At 40.1% G+C, this 23,558-nt stretch overlaps 1 protein-coding gene across 1 annotated transcript in view; it reads right to left on the bottom strand.

The window, feature by feature from the left end:
• The window catches only part of LOC124870707 (xenotropic and polytropic retrovirus receptor 1 homolog), a 71,215-nt gene that overhangs the window by 34,711 nt on the left and 12,946 nt on the right, over positions 1–23,558 (bottom strand). The window contains exon 2 of the mRNA XM_047369537.1: positions 9,044–9,095. Within this exon, the coding sequence (XP_047225493.1) occupies positions 9,044–9,095 (52 nt within the window). The remainder of the gene's footprint in view (positions 1–9,043; positions 9,096–23,558) is intronic.

Below are 23,558 nucleotides of genomic sequence, written 5' to 3'. Positions count from 1 at the left end.
AGGGCCAGGTCACCCTGTTAAGGTATACAGGGAGGTTGTTATTGGTAACAATAAGATAAAGAAAAACAAAGGGTTTTGCTGGTGGTTTTTTGCAATTTTCTACACCTCATAAAGGAGAAAAGCCAGACGGCAGACGTGCCGCGGAACGGGTAAAAAAAGGAAAAAAAAAATGGTTCCGGAATCTCAAAGGCATCAGGGGTGCCTCCTTCTCCAGACTCTGGGATTTATAAAATAATGAAAGGAAAAGCTGGGGATGATTGTGTTAAATGTGCTTTAATTTGGAAGATAAGTTTGGTTTTTCACAGCGTGGAAGTTTGAGTGTAAATAAGTTAAATAGTAAAAAAAAAAAAAAAGTTTAAATTGTTTAAAGTAAAACAGTTGATGGATGGAGATAAGAAAAATAAAAAAACATAAGAAAAAGATTAAAAAACACAGAGTACATCAATTAAGGTGTTAAAGAGTTAAACTTTCCTGCAGGAAGTTTCGTTTGTCTTAAATATTGCGATCAGTCGGAAAAGAAAAGAGTATAGTGCATGTTATGGTGGACAACTGACTGACTGACTGATAATATTTCTGTGTGCAAAATCTGAACTATACTAAACTTTTTCATCTGCCTCTCACACATCCACACATATATGGGATTTGAGTGCAACATCTGTGTTTTTGAGTCTGGACTTTAGAAACCTGCCGTTCTCATGGCTACTCCACCAGAGACGCTTCTTCATCATGACCTGAAAGAGAGAGAGCCTGTCTGCTTGCTGCAAATCACAGTATGAGTTTCTACCAGAACAAAACTCAGAAGAAGTCTGGCCCAAACCCACTGAGATGGACAACAATCCATGCTGTTTGCCAGAGCCAGAAGAGCAATACACTGGATTTATATTGAAGGCACATCTTATGCGGGCAGAAGAGAAACAGGCCGGAGCAAAGTTTCTTCTTTCTCCCTCCTGAAAGAAGTTAAAGTGGACAAAGAATGATTGAGTGTCTCACCAACACACCTGAAAGGCTTGGGTTGTTTTTTTTTTTGTTTTTTTTGGACTGATAAAGGACTGTGTGCCATGACAGTCTGACTCTGGAGCGATTTAGAAACTGATGGAGGTAACGTACAAACACACACACATTTGCATAAATCTTTTCCTATTTTCTGCAACGAAGCACGCTTATTAACCGCTGTTCATGTGACACTCTTGCTTGATGTGGACAGATATAGCGGGTTAAAATATTATTTTAGGGTTAGAAAAGTATTGTCAAAAAGGGTGATAACTTAACTCATTTGATACTATCCAGTTAATGCTTTTAGAGAAACAAGGTCTCTAATGGATAGAGACCTCATTAAAACAGGCTTAGTTCTACTGCAGATGGTCTTCATGCAGTTTCTGACACAGTATTTACAGTTTGGTGCAGTTTATGTCTGCAAGTGCTAACTGACGCTTATGGAAAGTACAAATTCATTGTTTTTCACAGCAGCTGCTGGGAAGAGGTTAAATTAGGTTCTTTTTTCTTCCCTCTTCTGATTCATGCAGCGTGTTGATTTACACTGTACCTTATATCAGGTCCTGACAAAAACTGAAAGGCTTGGTTCTGCAGTTTCTTTTTTCTCCCTTTGGAGAAGGAAAGGAAACCTAATCAGTTCTGTGTTCCATAGAAATATTAAAACGCTTGTTGTTTTCTAAGATATAACCAGCTAAAACTTTTAAAACTTATGAGAGTAATTGGTTTTGTTAAACACATTTTCCTTGGTAAAACAAACCTTTAAAATGAGAATGGGCAAAATTGGGTTATTTTTGAAGGTAAGAAAGATTCTGATTGGACAGTGGTACCACACAAAAAATAAAACAGATCTAAGCCAATGATGAGTTCCAGTCATTTTGGTGGCTTTGAAATGCAATAAAACTCAAAATTTCTACTCTGGGGAACACAGATCGGGGTTGAAGAGTTTTGTTTTGGAACCAAGGTTAGGATTTTTATAATGGTATAAAGATAATCCTTCATTTTAGGAAAAGAAAAGAAATAAAGGCTCAACACTAAAGAGGATGGTCGGCTCAAACTCCAGTCTCCTTGTTTGATTTCTTAGGGTTTAAAGATTAAAAGAATACATAGGAGTAGAAAGGTACACAAGGTAATTTGATATTACTAAGAGATAAAATATTGGAACATTTATCAGCATTTGGATTATTAAAGAGGGGTTCTAGTAATAATTTTCTCCCCAACTCTCAAAATTTAAATAGCCCAAATTAAGGAAAATTATGTGTGTACTCCCTTTGAAACACTATGTTGGAAAAAGTCCAATTTGGAGTCAAGCTTCTTATCTTAATTTCTGATTAAGTCAAACACTGCAGTTTGTGTTTTGTTTGGGTATAACATAAAAATGTCAACGCCGACTTAAAATACTTCTTTGCATTTAACCTGAGCAGAGAAATTCTTGAATACAGCTGCGATCAAATTGAGCCAAACAAAAAGAGAATTATAACAATAACTCTCAGGATTGTAGTTATTATTACAGAGTTACAGTACAAAGAATTGGCAAAAGGTTTCAGCATCAGTGAATTTGGATTCATTTAAGAGAAAACTGTTGCTGTGCTTCTAAATAGTTTGAGATCTTTTTGGACTATGTGCACTCATCTTAAAAAGGATCCTGAAGATTATCATAACAACATTGATCAATTATAGCATTAAAAGATATGGTTGAGAAAACATATTCTGAAAAGAGATTGTTAAAAATTTCTTTTAATTCTTGAAGGTTCAAATTTGGCCATTTGTTTGTCTTTGATGTTTTGTGTTTGTTTGTTGGAATGAATGTTTGTTTATATGTTGCATGAAACAATAATCCATGTTTAGAATAATGTTTCTAAATCCCAGATTGATTAAAACTTTGAGTTTTCAGGAGAGTTAAGAAGCAGCTTGTTTCTGAGGTAGGTGCATGTTAACAGTTTTGCAGTTTAAGGTTCATTAAGATGGGTTGGAATGAAGAAACTGTGGGTCCGCCTATAGGTTGTCAATCAGAGGTTAGTTCTGCCTGACTCCGCCCACCTACCAGGTTGGTTCATACCTTTGCTGTCATGGAAACGCTCAGCACCTCCCTTCCTGAGTTTTAATACTGTTTAAGAGACAATAGAATCAAAATGCTTGTAGTGATTGTTGCCTTAATAACATGTTGTTTTGGATGTAGCATGACTTTTAGATTTATGTGTTTTACTATTAAAAGGTTAATGAAATAGTTTAAACTAGTTTGAAGAATTAGTTTTACATACAGGTCCTTCTCAAAATATTAGCATATTGTGATAAAGTTCATTATTTTCCATAATGTCATGATGAAAATTTAACATTCATATATTTTAGATTCATTGCACACTAACTGAAATATTTCAGGTCTTTTATTGTCTTAATACGGATGATTTTGGCATACAGCTCATGAAAACCCAAAATTCCTATCTCACAAAATTAGCATATCATTAAAAGGGTCTCTAAACGAGCTATGAACCTAATCATCTGAATCAACGAGTTAACTCTAAACACCTGCAAAAGATTCCTGAGGCCTTTAAAACTCCCAGCCTGGTTCATCACTCAAAACCCCAATCATGGGTAAGACTGCCGACTTGACTGCTGTCCAGAAGGCCACTATTGACACCCTCAAGCAAGAGGGTAAGACACAGAAAGAAATTTCTGAACGAATAGGCTGTTCCCAGAGTGCTGTATCAAGGCACCTCAGTGGGAAGTCTGTGGGAAGGAAAAAGTGTGGCAGAAAACGCTGCACAACGAGAAGAGGTGACCGGACCCTGAGGAAGATTGTGGAGAAGGGCCGATTCCAGACCTTGGGGGACCTGCGGAAGCAGTGGACTGAGTCTGGAGTAGAAACATCCAGAGCCACCGTGCACAGGCGTGTGCAGGAAATGGGCTACAGGTGCCGCATTCCCCAGGTCAAGCCACTTTTGAACCAGAAACAGCAGCAGAAGCGCCTGACCTGGGCTACAGAGAAGCAGCACTGGACTGTTGCTCAGTGGTCCAAAGTACTTTTTTAGGATGAAAGCAAATTCTGCATGTCATTCGGAAATCAAGGTGCCAGAGTCTGGAGGAAGACTGGGGAGAAGGAAATGCCAAAATGCCAGAAGTCCAGTGTCAAGTACGCACAGTCAGTGATGGTCTGGGGTGCCGTGTCAGCTGCTGGTGTTGGTCCACTGTGTTTTATCAAGGGCAGGGTCAATGCAGCTAGCTATCAGGAGATTTTGGAGCACTTCATGCTTCCATCTGCTGAAAAGCTTTATGGAGATGAAGATTTCATTTTTCAGCACGAACTGGCACCTGCTCACAGTGCCAAAACCACTGGTAAATGGTTTACTGACCATGGTATCACTGTGCTCAATTGGCCTGCCAACTCTCCTGACCTGAACCCCATAGAGAATCTGTGGGATATTGTGAAGAGAACGTTGAGAGACTCAAGACCCAACACTCTGGATGAGCTAAAGGCCGCTATCGAAGCATCCTGGGCCTCCATAAGACCTCAGCAGTGCCACAGGCTGATTGCCTCCATGCCACGCCGCATTGAAGCAGTCATTTCTGCAAAAGGATTCCCGACCAAGTATTGAGTGCATAACTGTACATGATTATTTGAAGGTTGACGTTTTTTGTATTAAAAACACTTTTCTTTTATTGGTCGGATGAAATATACTAATTTTGTGAGATAGGAATTTTGGGTTTTCATGAGCTGTATGCCTAAATCATCCGTATTAAGACAATAAAAGACCTGAAATATTTCAGTTAGTGTGCAATGAATCTAAAATATATGAATGTTAAATTTTCATCATGACATTATGGAAAATAATGAACTTTATCACAATATGCTAATATTTTGAGAAGGACCTGTACAGAATCATTGGTGATTTATTAGATTGAAAGTTTTCCCTGGTGCCATTAAGCTAACTGACTATTCAAGATATGCCAAAAGTAAGGAATATATTTTTGATAAAGAATCAGAGTTATGATTTCATACTAGGTGGGAATTATTTATTAGATTCAATTTGTAGGGTTTATGCATCCAAATTACATTAGATGTCCATTAATCTAATACTCATCTTCATACAAAACAAATCAGGTTTATATGTGACTTATTTCTAAGTAAGACATTGATGAATTGCACAATAATTCAAGTTTGCGTTTAGTTGTTAATGGCAGTTAAAAACATCTGGATTTTATTTATGTTGCTTTTGGTAATTTCATAGTGACACGTATTTTTGTCAGAATTCATTTCTGTGGTTTTATGTAATGTGATCTTGGTTACTAGACGTTTTTAAACTTTTTGCTGGATTGTCACATGGGTTGGACCCTGCGCCAGGAGAGGGGAATGTCAGAATAAAGTAACATGGGGTTCCAAATGTTGTAGCACTCATGGGAAAAAGGGTAGCTCATACCTCCAGTGAGGACTTAGTGACAATGTGAAAGAGACGTTGTACATTGTTTCTATAAATGGTGCATAGCTCCCTAAGACCACATTCTGAAAACCTCTCTGAAATTATGGTGTTGATTCTTTTGTGAAATTTTACATCTCCACCGATTAGACCATTTTTGAAATTTTCTTTGGGTATTCTGAAACTATGGAAATATCATATGTCGCTTTTTTTTAATATTCAGAATATTTAGCTGATGGTCACTGCTAGTATACTAGGTGGAGTCAGAAGATTAATTCTTTGATTTTGCTGGATGTTTTGATGAAGTTCATGTAGTTAAGCACCTAGGTGTGAGAATGGGACTTTGAAATTAAAAATTAGCCAAGGGTTGTGAAGGCTCTGCCTATTGTTTTCATTTATGATTGAGATTTCTGAAGTGCTGTTTGACAGGTCTCCTAGTTTGGACATGGGAATATTTCTAAGATCTCTGCCTTCCACATCTTTGTGTGAAGAGAGGATGTTGTTTTACTGTCAAAACCTGTCCACTGTGCTTTCTGAAGTTTCACAGATTATGAAGGCTGCATTGCTGGAAACAGCCACTTCCGATTTCCACTCCTTGGTTCCAGGAGAACACACTTGAAGTCCAGATGCTGGAACGGCCCATATCAGATCCCACATTGCTGTCAAGGTAGCAGAGCATGTTACCTGGGTCTATGCTACACTGGGAGGTGTTCATGGGAACACCACCTGAGCAGCATCTTGGTTCTGAACCTCCTACTTAGTGGAGCTTCCTACGACCACCCACCTGTACCAGACTGGTAACAGGGCAGCTTGAAGCCCAGAAGCCACTCAGGAGAGGCAGCAGGATTTTTGAGTTTTGTTTATGATTTGTTTTCTTTGAAAAAAAAAAAACTGTTTGCTTTCAGTACCAGAAGAAAGGACATTCCACTTCAAGGTCACGATGCAGCTATATGGAAGATGGACTGTTCTGATGCTAATGATTGGTATTGCAAGTATTTTATTACTCTTGTGTTCATTTGGGGAAAGGTACAGCAAAGATAATGTGGTTAATCTGAGTAATTATGCTAATAATACTCATCAGTTGATTCAAAGAGAGATTCATCACTTTCCTGACTACTATGATCATACTGATAATGTCTGGTGGCAACTGATGCATCAAACTGTGAGGAAGATAAGAAATGACAGTTGCTATGTTTGTTGTTTGATTCCACGTGTTATTAATGATCAACCATTTTTAGTACCTGTTCCTATTGATACTACTTTCTTTCCAGATAGGCAACATGACCAGCTGGTGGAGGTTATTTTTCCTTGGGTGAGGAATTATATTGTAAGGCAAAGCAGAAATGTTAGTAGATTTTCTAGTGAGACTAATTTAATATTTGCTACTACAGGAATTCTTTATAGATTTTGGGGTAATAGGAATCAATTGGATATCAAGATATAGGTACAGATATTTTTATCGTACAGGAGGAAAACACACCTTATTTTCTTGGAAAGACAGAAGGTTGCAAAACTATTATATCTGTTTCATGTGCTTTAATCAACAGACATGAATTTGAGTCATGTCCTATCAGAACTGCTGCTTCTACCATTTCAGGATCTTTGGTCCCAGATCCCTTTGTGTTAACTCTTAATCTGACAGCCGTACCGAATGGAAGTAAATTGTATGACCAGGCAGGTAAATTAACCAGGGTTCTTGTTACTTTTCCTAGTAGAGATGGGTACTCATGTCCTAAGAACATGGTTTGTATGTGTGGAAATAGATCATATCTGTATCTGCCTGCTAATTGGTCTGGAGTATGTTATCTAGCTCACTTACTACCTACAGTCACAACTTATAATTCAATTAGCCCATTATTAGAAAGGAAGACAATGCTCAAACGGCAAAGAGAGCTAAGATTCCATATTGGAAAGGGATTTTGGGTACACTTGTTCCTAGTTATGGTGCTGTTAAGGATTAATGAGTTGTCAGTTGAGTTAGAAAATCTTACTGCTTTCACAGAGGAAGGTTTCACTGTTCTGACCAAGGAGCAGCAAGCTCTTAGAACGATGAGTTTGCAAAGTAGAATGGCTTTGGATTATCTGTTAGCTGAGAGGGGTGATGATTTTGAAGAATTTTCCTTTGAGTTGTGATTATCTTGTAATCAGAAGAAAGGAGTTGTAATGGAAATTCTTTTATTAAGTGTTCCAAAGTGTATGACCTTTAGGTTACCTCACTCCTCAGAACATCTGTGTTAGAGGAGGTAGCTGTAAATACATTATCAGGAGGTTTAATGGTTAAAACCCATCCTTTAAGGTGATGTCTCAGGAAGAGCAGATGGTCTGCTCGTAGATAACTTTGTTACCTCTGACCCGAGGAGGGTCTAGGGCCATAAAGCACAAACTCTTTTAAGTTGAGATAACACCCACATACTCTTTAAATACTCTGTAAATGTTGATCGAGGCTCTGCTTCACTGACCAAGCTCAGTAACAGGGTCTTCAAACGCTGAATGCCTTTGAATAAAACTTATAAAGACAAAGTCTGGATTTTCTCTTGTTGTGAGTCAACTTCTCTCACACTTTGATAAGAAAATTCCACTACAATGGCCACTCGTTTTTCTTTACTTAGCTGCTTTTTTCTTGCCATAATACAAATTCTAACTGTCTATTCAGTAGGACTATCAGCTGTGTACTGTATCCACCTCCTGCACAACACAACTGATGGTCCCAACCCCATTTATAAGGCTTGAAATCCCACTTATTAAACCTGACAGGGCACACCTGTGAAGTGAAAACCATTTCAGGTGACTTCCTCTTGAAGCTCATCAACAGAATGCCAAGAGTGTGTGGAGCAGTAATCAAAGCAAAAGGTGGCTACTTTGAAGAACCTAGAATATAAGACATATTTTCAGTTGTTTCACACTTTTTTGTTCAGTATATAATTCCACATGTGTTAATTCATAGTTTCGATGCCTTCAGTGTGAAGCTACAATATTCATAGTCATGAAAATAAAGACAACTCTTCGAATGAGGTGTGTCCAAACCTTTGGTCTATGCTGTATAATAATATGATTTCCTTATAACTGATAGAGAAAACTAGTGTCTCAAACTAAGCTTTATTTTGCATCATCATATGTTGCCGCACACATATAACCCGATGTAATCCTATTAGATGGAATGAGTTCATCACTAAAACAGCCAGGGGGCAGGCAAGTTAAAACTGTTACATCCATTACAGAAGAAACTATTACCCAATGATGTGGCTGATGGTGAACCACCCAACACTGAAGATGATGCTGACGCACCACTTCATAACTCACCTGTCACTGTTATAAGGTATCTGTTCAGAAGTTAACTATGAGAACAACTGCTAGTAAATATATTTTTATTTATCATATTTATTGGAACAAAAACAATCATGCATCTAATTAGACCTTTTTTGTTTTATACAAATGTTTATGTGCTTTCCTGTATAGGCCACAAAATGAGGCACAACATCACATCTGCAGGTTAAGGTTGAGACTAAGGCGTAGTTAAGGTCATGCGGAGGTTATAATGATGCATACACTATATATATTTATATATAAGAGCTATATTGATATATATTGATTATAGTTAGTGTGTGTGGTGTTGAGTGTGGTGGTGGGAGAGTCAGAAATACCTTCAATAGATGGAGCTTGGTCCTGTGCAGCATACAGCATCTCCTTAAATGCCTGTAGATAAAACAAGACAACAGTGACTAATAATGCACATTACTACGTTTTTGAATACAAAACACCATTTTAGCTTACATTAATAGCATTTCATATGAATCAATGATTTTTAATAAAACTGATATCACTGAATCAAAAATAAATCTAATACGGTTTACCCACTTTATTGCATGCTCCTTGCTAAATATACAGTGGGGAGAACAAGTATTTGATACGCTGCTGATTTTGCAGGTGTTCTTACTTGTAAAGCATGTAGAAGTCTTTAATTTCTATCTACTAGGGCTGGAAAAATCAATAAGATTAATCGTGATTAATCGATTAGTAAAATAACCGTTTGTTGTAGGCCTAAATGCAACTTATAAAACAGTGGTTTGTTTGCATGCAAGTTTTAACAGTCATATGATCTTAAAGCTTCAAACTCAACACAAAAACAAATACTTCAGTACTGAACAATATGTGATACTGCAGGGCACCAGGTGACTCAGTGGTAGAGCAGGTCCACCATATGCAGGGGGCTACAGTCCTCAATGCTGCTGCTGCTGCCGGTTCAATTCCCTGCTCTGAGTCATTTACTATACAACCTGCCTTCTCTCTGCCCTCCTTCTTTTCCAGCTACTAGTGAATAAATTATATTATTATGTATTATCCTGAGAAGATGGGTCCACCGTCAATCAGTCAATTAACTTTATTTCTGTCCATTGTTAGATTAGATTACATTGAGATCAGTTGTTTCAAAAATCTAAACTTATAACAGACATACAGTAGACACAAGGAAGTTAAGGTGACCAGGTGCTCAATAGTTTAGAATAGTAAAAAATAATAATAATAGAAACATCCCCAGCGATATCAGAATAACAGACATTAGGACAAAATAAAATAACAGATAAAAAAGTATAAAGCAATTAAAATATTAAGACTATGATAAATTGAATTATTTATTGGAGACTGGTAGCAACAGGAACAAAGCTGGTTTTATAAGTGCTATAAGTTTATAAGGGGCTAAATTCACTGTGCAAAGGATGAGACACTACTTTTAATATCCTCTGCTCCTGCCTAAAGTACAGGGACTCTGGTGATAAAAACAACACACTGTCCCACACATTTAACAAGGCATTTTGATGCACATAGCTGCAGCCTATCAAATATTTTCTCTTTTTCAGACTACTCTCTGGAAACACAATGATAGGGTGTAAAAATCCCAGATGATCAGGAGTTTGTGAATTACTCAGATCAACCACACCACGTTCAGTCACCTACATCCACTTTCTACTAAATCCTGATGCTCTCTTTGAACTTGAGCAAGCTGTCTTCACTACGTCTAGATGCCTTTAGGCATGAGCACCTGCTATGTGATTGGTTGATTCACTATTAGTGTTCATATGCAATTAAACAGGTATACCTAATCAAGTGGCTAGTAAATGTTGATTAACACAATCAGAACAATGGATCAACAAATGGATGAATAGAAATGGCAACCTTTATGCAATTCTCAGTTTTTTTAATTATTCATATTTTTTTGATAATAATTAAAAACAAGACCCTGAAAAATGTCAACATTTTTCACCAGTGTGTCAGAATCGTATTCACCAATTCAGTTCTTTTGATAAAGTCATTGCTGCTTTCAGTCTGTCCTGTTGAAACAGCACACTTACAGTAGATGGAGCCAAAGCTGATACTGGGAATTTATACATTTGCAGCTTGTCATAAACAGGGTGCGCAGACAGCAGTCACTGAGAGCCAGTAAGGACTGCGAGAACAACAGGACAGCCACTGTCTGTTGTCCCCTCTAGGTCGAGGGGTAGATAGTAGAGTGGTCAGTCAGTGTTTCAGAAAGCCAGAAAGGTTGAAGACTACAATGAGCTCACTGTTCACTAGTAGGTCAGCCAGCTAAAGTAGCAAAGCAAGACAAACAAGCTTCTGTGCCCAAGAGTAGAGCAAGCCAAGGTCATCATATAGCCCACGTAGCTGGTCTGAAGAGAGGGGGGGGTCCTTTCTTTATCAGAATCAGCTTTATTGCTAAGTTCGTACATACAAACAAGGAATTTGACTCCGGTACACTTCGCTCTTTGGTTTTGTTTTAGCATTACAGAATATTCATATTTACAATGTACAATATACACATATATAATAAAAAGGTACATTTGCAACATCTGTATGCTGTTGTTTTGTACTCTATTGAATGTTCAACAGAGAAACAGCCTGGGGGAAGAAACTGTCTCTGTGGCGGCTGGTTTTAGTAAACAGTGCTCTGTAGCGCCACCTGAAGGTAAAACTCTAAACAGTTTATGTGCAGGGTGTGTGGGGTCTGCAGAGATTTTAGCAGCTCTTTTCTTGACCCTTGACCTGTATAAGTCCTGGATGGAGGGAAGGTCAGCTCTGATTATTCTCTGCAGTCCTGATTATTCGTTGCAGTCTGGACCTTTCCTGTTTTGTGGATGATCCAAACCACACTGAGATGGATGAAGACAGGACAGACTGAATGATGGCAGTGTAGAAGATGACCAGCAGCTCCTGTGGAAGGTTGAACTTCTTGAGTTGCCTCAGGAAGTACAGTCTCTGCTGGGCCTTCTTTCGAACAGTGTCTATGTGTGAAGACCATCTCAGGTCCTCAGAGATGGTGGTTCCTAAGAACCTGAAGTGGTCCACGGCCGATACGGTGTTGTTGAGGATGGTGAGGGGGGTGGTGTTCTCTGAAAGTCCACCACCATTTCCACAGTCTTGAGTGGGTTCAGTTTAAGGTAGTTCTGACTGCACCAGTGTACCAGCCGATCCACCTGCTGTCTGTATGCAGACTCACCACCGTCCTGGATCAGTCCAATGACAGTGGTGTCATCTGCAAACTTAAGGAGTTTCACGGACGAGTCCGATGAGGTGCAGTCATTTGTGTACAGGGAGAAGAGGAGTGGGGATAGAACACACCCCTGGGGGGCACCAGTACTTATTGATCTGGATCGGGAGAAGATGCTCCCCAGTCTCACCTGCTGCTGTCGGTCCGTCAGGAAGCTGTTGATCCACTGACAGGTGGAGGCTGGGATGTTGAGGTGTGTGAGCTTCTGGTGGTGGATGTCTGGTATGATGGTGTTGAAGGGCGAGCTGAAGTCTACAAACAGGATCCTGGCGTACGTCCCTGGGTGGTCGAGGTGTTGCAGGATGAAGTGTAGACCTAAGTTAACAGCATTATCTGCCGACCTGTTTGCTCGGTAAGGAAATTGCAGGGGGTCCAGCAGGGGGCCTCTGATGTCTTTCAGGTGCTTCAACACCAGCCGCTCAAAGGATTTCATGACCACAGACGTCAGGGCTACAGGCCTGTTGTCATTTAATCCTAGGATGGTGGGTTTCTTGGGCACCGGGATGATGGTGGATTGTTTGAGGCAGGAGGGGACCTCACATTTCTCCAGTGATTTGTTGAAGATCCTTGTGAAGATCGGAGTGAGTTGATTTGCACAGGCTTTCAGGCATGATGGGGAGACGTTATCAGGTCCTCCAGCTTTCTTTGTCGTCATGCGCTGAAAGAGCTTGTTTACATCTTCCTCGGAGATCTTTAGTGCAGGCAGAGGATCTGAAGGTAGGTAGGTCTGAAGGTAGATGGGTACACCCATGTTGATGTACTATGGAAATAATCTGGTAATTTCTCAGTTTTATGTCAGTTCTTAACTAGTACCTCAGTCCCGGAAAAGTTTGGTTTTATGGTCAATGTTTGTTACATTTAGGTTTTATTTTTAAAATGAATTAACATGAACAGGTTTGTTTGTGTTCAGTCAGTCAGTCATTTTCTACCGCTTATTCCATAGTGGGTGGCGGGGGAGCTGGTGCCTATCTCCAGCAGTCTATGGGCGAGAGGCAGGGTACACCCTGGACAGGTCGCCAGTCCATCGCAGGGCATTTGTTTGTGTTATAACTGTTAAAAAGAAAATCAGAACCAGCAGGTGAAACTTAAAAAAAGGAAATCTATATCAGCCACTAAACGCCTGGTCATCGTCTCTTTATTTAAAATATGTCAGACCTCCCTAAAACTGCCAAAGCTGCATGTAGCAGGGAGACAAAAAAGCTTCTCCTTTCTAGCCAGACCCTAATATTCTGGGATGTAAATTAAGGAAGTATAAACACAACAACAAATGGAATGCAGGATGAGCTCTAGATGATCTTAGGTGATCAATGGTTGGATTTGCTTCCAGAGTGAGTCTCATTGACCTCTAAGCCTGTTTTGTCTCCCTGCAAGCACTAACAGCTGGCTGTATTTGACTATGTTTTGTTTTGGACCTGATGTCTAAACAGCACACAGGACTGAACATGCTTTAATTTCACATGACAGTAACGTGTGGTGGCACAATGCTTCGTTCACCAGTCTCAGATTGTGCTGACATAAGCACTAAAACCACAACCTTCACAGCAAACCAAAAAGCCATGGGCTTTCCCACACTTTTTCTTACAGCCACAGAATGTGTGTGTATGTGTGTATGTGTGTGTTCTTGTACTTGGTGCGTGAGTGAGAACCATTTTTTGTATTTAATCAGTATGAACAGAGTTTAGGTTAGGATTAGGATTAGGGGTAGGGTCAGGGTTAGGCCATGGAAATTAACAAAAATTTATGGAAGTCAATGGAAGTTAATTAAAAAGTCCTCATAAAGATAGTAAAACACAGATGTGTGTGTGTGTTGAATAGGCTGGCTCAGCATGCGCTAATATGCAAATTTCCAAAACAAAGCACTCGTTATCCTCACAGATTACCCTACTTCTTACCTTTTCTCCTTCATTCTCTCCTTGCCACCTCCCCAGTGCACACTCCATTCCTATAGGCTTACTTGAAGAATCACTTCTCTTACACCTCTGTCCACATACAAACCCACAACTCTGCGATCCTTTTTCAATCTTTGCTTTTCTTAATTTGTCATTGACAGCTAATTTATGTCTAATATATGCCTGCATATACTTCTTTATGCTCTTCTTCTCATTCATTATTTGTTGGGAAAGTCAGACAGTGTGTGTGTAAGGAGGCACTCACTGTAAAAAAGGTTTATTGTTTTAAAACAAAGACCAAATTTGGAGTGGACATTTTAAACTGTCTTTAGCTTGATTGGTGCATTTAGCATCAGCAACTATAAAACTTAGTCTTAGTTTTTTTTCCATGAAACAAAAAAAAACAATTTACATCCTAAACCTTAACTCTGACATTTCCAAATAGCTACTAGCATCTTTAAGTTCTTTGTGTTCCATGACAGACTGAGGTTAAATGCTTCAAACAACTTTGGTGTACGTTTGGTGTACCTGCTCTGGGTCAGTTCGCGTCACCAAAACATTCCCAAGCTTCATACCCAAACAGCTTGTTCTTCCCACAGTGATAACACCCACAATGAAGAGGGCTGTTGATCTGGAAGGTCTTAGGCATGATGCATTCACTGATCCGAGAAAGATTGGGTTTTTGAGTACCCAAGTGGCTGGTCACAGGTCAGGGCTGGTATATTCCAATCACCAGCGTATTTTTCCTTGTGCATCTCCAAAGTCAGCTATTCTCTTTTTTAATCTCATTCGTGGGTCTCCACAGTGACCATCTTCTAAAAACATTTTCTCTTTTATTGTTGGTCCTCCTCTTTTAGTGTCTAATCAGACAATGAGAAAATCAGAAAGACCAAATATCTTCCCAGAGAACAGCATTTCCAAGGCCTACAACCAATTTAAAACACATAAACATAGAAACAAAGTCTCATCTGACACATTAAAAGTCTTTGTCAAGGTTTAATCTGCCCTGGTGAAAAGACCTCATTTGAACTATTCTTCAAATACAACCAGCAAGTCTTTGCTTAAATTAGCAGAGCCAAGTGGAGCTCGGACTCTGTGGTCCTCACAGTCTACGAAGAACAAAGATCAACAAAGATCCACCACCAAAAAACACTAATGAAAGGAAGGAATATCTGGTTTATTCTTAACAACCCAAGTTGTTTAACTGGATGTTATTCATCATGTATTTCAGTGGCACTAGTATTATTAACAAAACATCAATGCAACTGAGTGGATAAAAAATAAAACATTCAAAATGTTTTAACACTAGCTTACATACTTGGTTTTCTTCGTTACCTTGTCTGTAGATGATGACAGCTCAAATCTGAGTTTAGTGGGTTTTGTCTATGGTAGGGTCTACTGCACTAATATGGACACTCTGGGTGGAGGCTGGTGGAAAGACATTACTGACTTAGTTCCCCTCCAGCCTGGGCTTCAGGAAATGTGATGGCTGTTGGTCCCCTTAAAAATGCTGTTTTATCTCCTACATCTGAAGCTAAATACTACACTGATGTTCTCTGGACAAAAAACATTATTTGTTTTATGACTTGTCACTGTTTTCAGTTGTTTTAATGAGCTCTAATTTGCCGTGTAAAGATTACTTTATTGCTTTATCAGATTTTATGGTGCTTAGACACTCACTGAGAGATAAAGAGACACTTTGAGTTGTAATGTATGGTTCCATAGTTTAATCATCTGTGCTACCTTGGAGACAACACCACAAGCCACTAAACTCATGCTGCCACAACTTCAGCCACTCTAAACCCATGGAATATAAAGACTTCTGAAGCCAGAGTTTTCTACTTTTTTCTGTATGGAAGAAACAATTTGTGCAGTTTTGCTGACCAGGACTGTACCTGCAAGTAAAAAAAGAATTGTTGGTTTGCCCTTATTTTGCTGTCAGCTTCTCTATCCCTCACTGCACCTGAAACTAGCTTCCATCAGCAACCAATTTCCCATGACGATTGGCTGCTGTGCTTTAAACTTCCTAAAACTGCTGAAAAACCATTGACCTCAACTGCAACACTATGCTGACTAAGTAAAAAACTGAAAAAGCTCATTTTAGAAATAAAAGCCCCACTCACAACATATCAGACCAGTTTAGAGTAATCTCATTTCTTGTGTTCTTAGTGACTAGAAAATAAACCCTAACATGCTATCATCAGCACATGACATTGTTTTACAGCTGATTCTACTCTTTACGGTAAATGGTATGCACTTGTATAGTGCTTTATCAAGTCCCCAGAGACCTGAAAGCAGTTTACACCATAATCAGTTATTCACCCATTCACACTGAGTGTGTTTTTGACTGTTTTGATCAATTATGGCTAATGCTCAGGTTCTGTCAACCTTTGAGAACAGGTCAAATCTAACATTTTCAGTAACTCCTTGCCTATCCCCTCCACAGGCTAGCTAACATAAGTAAAATTAAAAAATAGGGGAAAATAGATAAGCTCCTCACAACAGTCAGTGCAGCTACAACATACAAATGACTCAAGTTACTTCTAAATGATCTGAATATTTTTGGTTTACATAATTTCACCTCATCAGACCCTACTGCCTTTTCCTCAGGCAACTGTTCACTATACTAGTCTTTCAACTGGTGGATATCAAATCAAAAGTGGATCCAAGACCAGTTTTCAGTGGGTTGTGGGCCTTTTATCAGGGTAAAAAAAAGGCCAAAAAATGAAATAAAATGAAAGATCTATCAAGTCTTGGGTATTTAAATTCCTTACAGGAGTTGCGAGTCGATAGCCATCATTTCAAACCATAGAAGAATACAAACAAACTTTGTTTACAGAAGCTTATTGAGCGTGGAGAAATGCAGGAACGATGCAGAATCAAAGAGATTTATTTAAATGTTACTGAGGAACAAAGAAGATGACAACTAGATGTGCCCACTTTTAAATCAACATGGAAATTGTGACAATCTGCTAAGGACCGTAGAGAGTCAGCTGCTGGGGCTATTATGTGACCTCAAACTAAACTTAGTTGAGATAAGCCTCTCTGAGTTCTGGTGCCACACTGAGGAGTGAGTATCCTTCCCTTGCCACGCAGCAGTAAAACTCCTGCTGCCATTCAGCACTACCCATCTCTGTGAGTGGTTTCTCAGCTCAGGTTCAGCTAAAGACAGAACACAGAAAGAGAATGGACACAGAACACAACCTCAGAGCTGCTTTGTCTATTCTACCTCTAGACTTTGCAATAATAAACCACAACTTTTTAAAATCATATCAGAAGAAATTATGTATTTTGGCTTTTTTCATTAAGTCTTTATTGATTAGAAAGCACATTAAAAAATAAATACTTATGTAAAAAGTCATACAGAAAACAAACAGCGCAGGAAAACAGGAAATCTATACAGGAGATGAACAATAGAAGAAACAAAATCTAAGTTATTCTTTTACAATTCTCTCCTTATTTCCAATCCCTTCATACCCAATCTTTTTTATTCCTTTTTTTGTTTTTTAACAACACAAGAACATGGATTGTTTCTATGGTAATAATACACAAAAAGGGATGTCTTGGGGAAATTTACATTTTCCATTTCTTAAAATTTGGATTGCTGGGGTCTTAGTGAGAACATGACTCTAGCAAAGTACCTAATGAGACAGTTCTACCCAAATAATCTCCATAAGTTCAAAAATGATATCCTCCAATAAAATCCACAGTATTTCATCCAGGTATCTTCTGAAAACCAAGTATTGGTTTCCCTGTCCCTTTTTGGTTTATGCAAGTGGCTTTATTGTTTTGTTTTCAATAGTTCATTTTCAAATTTCCTTTGATTTTTAAAGACGGAGCTGTTTGAGTGAAGGCGGACCTAAAGAAATCACTATTATTGAGACCATGCAGTCTTTTCAACATCTAAAAACTCTTTAGTGTTGCCTGGTTAAAAAAGGTTACAAAATGAGGAGAGACCTAAGTTTATCCATCTCCTATAACAGGCATCAATCTTATTTGGTGAAAAATCCAGATCATAACACCAACATTTGAGGATGTTCGCTTCTTCTAAAGGTATAATTTTCAATGATAACATTTAACCAAGTCTTCAAAGACAAGTTGATGCATTTATTTCCTGTTACCATCAGTCCTTTAATTAGTCTTTTGTCTCCTAACCTTGCTTGGATTGGCACTGCCCCAGATATGTTTTCTTCAATTTCCTTCCATCTTGCTTTATAATCTGGGACACACCAACCGAACAGGAGCCTTAACTGGGCTGAGATGTCATAATCGTTTAAACAGGAAAGTGCCAGTCCACCCCTGTTTTTGCCAGTTGAAGAGTTTGGAATCTAATCCTTGTTTATTTTCTTTGCCAGATGTAACACGATATCAATTTATCCCATTCAATAAATTGCTTGTAAATCTCAATTGGAAGAGTCTCGATAAAGTCATAAACATCATCTGCAAACAATAAAATCTTGAGTTCTTGTTCTAATAATTTTATAACAGTAAAATAATTATTCTGAGTGACCCCCTGGCTTAATGATTCAATAAATATGACAAACAACAAAGGGCTTAATGGACAGCCCTATCGTCTTCCTCTTTGCTGAATTTGATCCACTCCATCTAATTTTTTTCATGGCTTTTGATTTATTATATAATGTTTTAATAGATTTAACAAACACCTGATGAATCCAAATGTATTTAATAATCAATGTAAGAACTCCCAATTAACTCAATGAAATGCCTTCTCAGTGTCATTACTGCGTTGAGTTTGTTTTGGTTTTTAATTAGGGGTGTGCCAAAAAAAAAAATACAATTCAAAATCAATTTTAAATGTCCCAAAACTGAATTAAAAAAATGAAACAAATCCGCTGGCTGTCGGCCTTCATTTTGTAACTACGCAACCTGTTCTGCAATGTACGCATGCGCAGAAAGCACCAAAGCAGAAAGAGAAAAGAAAAAGAGATTCAACTGTCCCTGTCTTTATTGATGGCAATGATTTAGGCTAATTTTGGTTGTTACTGAATGCCCGGTAAGACAGAGCTTGACATGAACTTCATAGTGTGCAAGGTTTCCAAAATGAAGATTAAGAACTTTGGGAATACCACAAATGCGCGAGCTCACATTACCAGGCATCACCCGGAGTTAAACGTCTGCTGGTGGTGGCAGAGTCCGCCGCCACCAGCAGACCAATGCACGCTGCAGTGCTTCACCAAACTCTCTGCCAACTCCGAGTGGGCAAAAAAACAAAAAAGTAACCAGGTTTATTGCCTGCTTCATCACCAAAGACTTACATCCTTACAGTGAGGTGGGGAACAAGGGATTCATCTGCATGTTGCAGACAGTGAAGCCAAGGTACGCCATACCATTCTGTAAGTGTTTCACAGCTGTGCACAAATCTAAGCAGCATTGATTAATGTTTAAAACTTAATAAATGTGAAAAAGACACTATAATGTATACATTTGTTATCCTGTATGACTGGAGTAGATCATGAGGATTATTTTCCCACCTATAGATTGAAGCAGAAATCATTATGAATCCAATCGTTTTGAATCAAAAATCGATTTTCAATCGAATCGTAGCCTCAAAAATCAAAATCGAAGTGTGAGATAGTGAAAGATTCCCACCCCTAGTTTTTATGTTCAATTATGTTAAGTGTACTACGAATATTGTCTTGTGTCTGTCTGTCTTGTGTCCATCTTGCCAGAATGTGGGTAAGGATCTTGTTGTCTTGGTTCTGGACACTTATGGCCCGATAGCTCCACCCTCTTTTTATTTATTTATTCATTGTAATCCCACTAATTAAAGACTTAGTTTGCTGCTTAATCACTTTGGGAAACTTTGTGGTCCAAAAAAGTTCAGTCACTGCCCCATCTGTTTTGGATTGACTATATAGATTAGTATAGAAATTTGTTGGATATCTTTTACTTTGTAATGTAGAAAATTCGTTATAGGGTCCCTGATTTTAAAGATTGTATTCTCTGCCTGTTATTTTGAATTTGTAAGCTATTAATTTAGCAGATTTCCCCCCACTCCATCAACGACCGACGCCTCGCCAACGACCTGAACGAGTTCTACTGCCCCTTTGAAAGACAAAGGGACAGTCCTGCAACCATCCCCCACGACACCCCCCAACAGCTGCAGCCACCACCCCCACCTCCCCAACCTCAAGAGGGGCCTTGGCACCTCCAACCCCCACCCTGAAGTTCCCCCCCACCAGCACCCTACCCACGCCGAGGACGGCTCTTTCCATCCAGGAGAGGGACGTCAACAAACTCTTCAGGAGACAGAACCCCCGGAAAGCTGCTGGTCTGGATTCTGTCTCACCAGCCAGCCTGAAGCACTGCGCTGATCAGCTGTCTCCAGTCTTCACAGACATTTTTAACACCTCACTGGAGACATGTCATGTGCCAGCCTGGTTCAAGTCCTCCACCATCGTCCCTGTTCCCAAGAAGCCAAGGACCACAGGGCTTAATGACTTCAGACCCGTCGCCCTGACCTCTGTGGTGATGAAGTCCTTTGAGCGCCTTGTGCTCTCACACCTAAAAGACATCACCGACCCCCTCCTGGACCCCCTGCAGTTTGCCTACAAAGCCAACAGGTCTGTAGATGATGCAGTCAACCTAGCCCTTCACTTCATCCTCCGGCACCTGGACTCCACAGGAATCTATGCCAGGATCCTGTTTGTGGATTTCAGCTCTGCCTTCAACACCATCTTCCCAGTTCTGCTACAGGAGAAGCTCTCCCAGCTGAGTGTGCCCGACTCCACCTGCAGGTGGATCACTGACTTCCTGTCTGACAGGAAGCAGCGCGTGAGGCTGGGGAAGCACGTCTCTGACTCCCTGACCATCAGCACCGGTTCCCCCCAAGGCTGTGTTCTCTCTCCTCTGCTCTTCTCCCTGTACACCAACAGCTGCACCTCCAGTCACCAGTCTGTCAAGCTTCTGAAGTTTGCGGACGACACCACCCTGATCGGACTCATCTCTGATGGTGACGAGTCCGCGTACAGATGGGAGGTGGACCATCTGTTGGACTGGTGCAGCCAGAACAACCTTGAGCTCAACGCTCTAAAGACAGTGGAGATGGTTGTGGACTTCAGGCAGAACCCAGCCCCACCTGCCCCCATCACCCTCTGTGACTCCACAATTGACACTGTGGAATCTTTCCGCTTCCTGGGAACCATCATCTCCCAGGATCTCAAGTGGGAGCCAAACATCAGCTCCCTCATCAAGAAAGCCCAGCAGAGGATGTTCTTTCTGCAGCAGCTGAAGAAATTCAACCTGCCAAAGACTATGATGGTGCACTTCTACACAGCCATCATTGAGTCCATCCTCACCTCCTCCATCACCATCTGGTACGCCGCTGCTACAGCCAAGGATAAGGGCAGGCTGCAGCGTGTCATTCGGTCTGCTGAGAAGGTGATTGGCTGCAGTCTACTGTCGCTCCAGGAACTGTACACCTCCAGGACCCTGAAGCGGGCAGGGAAGATTCTGGCTGATCCCTCCCACCCCGGTCACAGACTCTTTGAGACTCTCCCCTCTGGCAGGAGGCTGCGGTCCATCCGAACCAAAACCTCACGCCACAAGAACAGTTTTTTCCCATCTGCCACCAGCCTGGTTAACAAAGCCCGGAAACCACCCTGACACTCTCCCTTTCCCCCACACCCCCCCCTTTTTTTGCTGACAGGACACCTGTAACTTGTAACTCTATGCATTACATTAACGCTCAGCATGGACTCCTGCTTTACTTGCACAATGATCACCTGCACTGTTGTATTGCTCTTGCATCTTATACTGCTCTATATTTACTCTCACTCACTTAAAACTGTGCACATATATTTATATTATATTGTAGATATGTTTATACTGTTTAATTTGTACTGTATTGCACCGACTACGCCAAAAAACGTACTTGGCAATAAAGCTTTTCTGATTCTGATTCTGATACATTTGCTTGAGAAAGGTTATCTTGCCAATTTCCATTTTTGTTCCTTGATATGTCTTCTGTGCATATTCTCTAGTTTTTCCAGTTCTGACTGTAACTGTTTTTTTTTTTATTAGAGCAAATAGTACTCTAGCCGAGAATAAACCAAATGCAGGTGGAAAAAGAAGGTAAAATTATTTTCAGTCAGATTCAGATCCCTGCAGCTCCTTCAACATTAGTTTATATTTTTTGTAACTTTCTCTTCTCCTGTGAAGTATGGATTTGATGTATCCAGAGTTGGATGTAACATTAAAATCACCACCACAGATTAAGGTACCTTATGCATGACCAGTGGCTTAAAAACGTGTTTCAAGAATTTCCACTCAGACATTGGAGAAGCATAGACATTCAGGAGAGTGACCAAAGCCCCCTGTGTATTTCCATGGATCAAAATGAATCTCCCATCTGGTTCTAACTAAATTTTGAACTGAGCCGTGCTGTTTTTTTTTTTTTTTTTAAGGAGATGGATCAAGCCTTGCCCCAGTATACCAGGTTACCCACGAATACCCATGTCTTGCAAAGCTCTGCTGCAACTTAATCCCAGTCACATGCTAACAAGTTGAAAGATTTCTTCATGAAGACTTCCTGTGTAGCAGTCAGTTTCTCTGCAGCAGATCCTGCTGCTTAGCAGATCCTGCTGCTTAGGAGGGGGACTACAATGAATGTGGTACATGCTTCATTACCAAAGCATCACTACAGGTCCTTCTCAAAATATTAGCATATTGTGATAAAGTTAATTATTTTCCATAATGTCATGATGAAAATTTAACATTCATATATTTTAGATTCATTGCACACTAACTGAAATATTTCAGGTCTTTTATTGTCTTAATACGGATGATTTAGGCATACAGCTCTTGAAAATCCAAAATTCCTATCTCACAAAATTAGCATGTTTCATCAGACCAATAAAAGAAAAGTGTTTTTAATACAAAAAACGTCAACCTTCAAATAATCATGTACAGTTATGCACTCAATACTTGGTCGGGAATCCTTTTGCAGAAATGACTGCTTCAATGCGGCGTGGCATGGAGGCAATCAGCCTGTGGCACTGCTGAGGTCTTATGGAGGCCCAGGATGCTTCGATAGCGGCCTTTAGCTCATCCAGAGTGTTGGGTCTTGAGTCTCTCAATGTTCTCTTCACAATATCCCACAGATTCTCTATGGGGTTCAGGTCAGGAGAGTTGGCAGGCCAATTGAGCACAGTGATACCATGGTCAGTAAACCATTTACCAGTGGTTTTGGCACTGTGAGCAGGTGCCAGGTCGTGCTGAAAAATGAAATCTTCATCTCCATAAAGCTTTTCAGCAGATGGAAGCATGAAGTGCTCCAAAATCTCCTGATAGCTAGCTGCATTGACCCTGCCCTTGATAAAACACAGTGGACCAACACCAGCAGCTGACACGGCATCCCAGACCATCACTGACTGTGGGTACTTGACACTGGACTTCTGGCATTTGGCATTTCCTTCTCCCCAGTCTTCCTCCAGACTCTGGCACCTTGATTTCCGAATGACATGCAGAATTTGCTTTCATCCGAAAAAAGTACTTTGGACCACTGAGCAACAGTCCAGTGCTGCTTCTCTGTAGCCCAGGTCAGGCTCTTCTGCCGCTGTTTCTGGTTCAAAAGTGGCTTGACCTGGGGAATGCGGCACCTGTAGCCCATTTCCTGCACACGCCTGTGCACGGTGGCTCTGGATGTTTCTACTCCAGACTCAGTCCACTGCTTCCGCAGGTCCCCCAAGGTCTGGAATCGGCCCT

The sequence above is a fragment of the Girardinichthys multiradiatus genome, chromosome 6, assembly GCF_021462225.1.
Source record: "Girardinichthys multiradiatus isolate DD_20200921_A chromosome 6, DD_fGirMul_XY1, whole genome shotgun sequence".
NCBI lineage: Eukaryota > Metazoa > Chordata > Actinopteri > Cyprinodontiformes > Goodeidae > Girardinichthys > Girardinichthys multiradiatus.
Note: the sequence above shows the minus strand (reverse complement) of the source record. Positions and strands in the feature narration are given on the sequence as shown.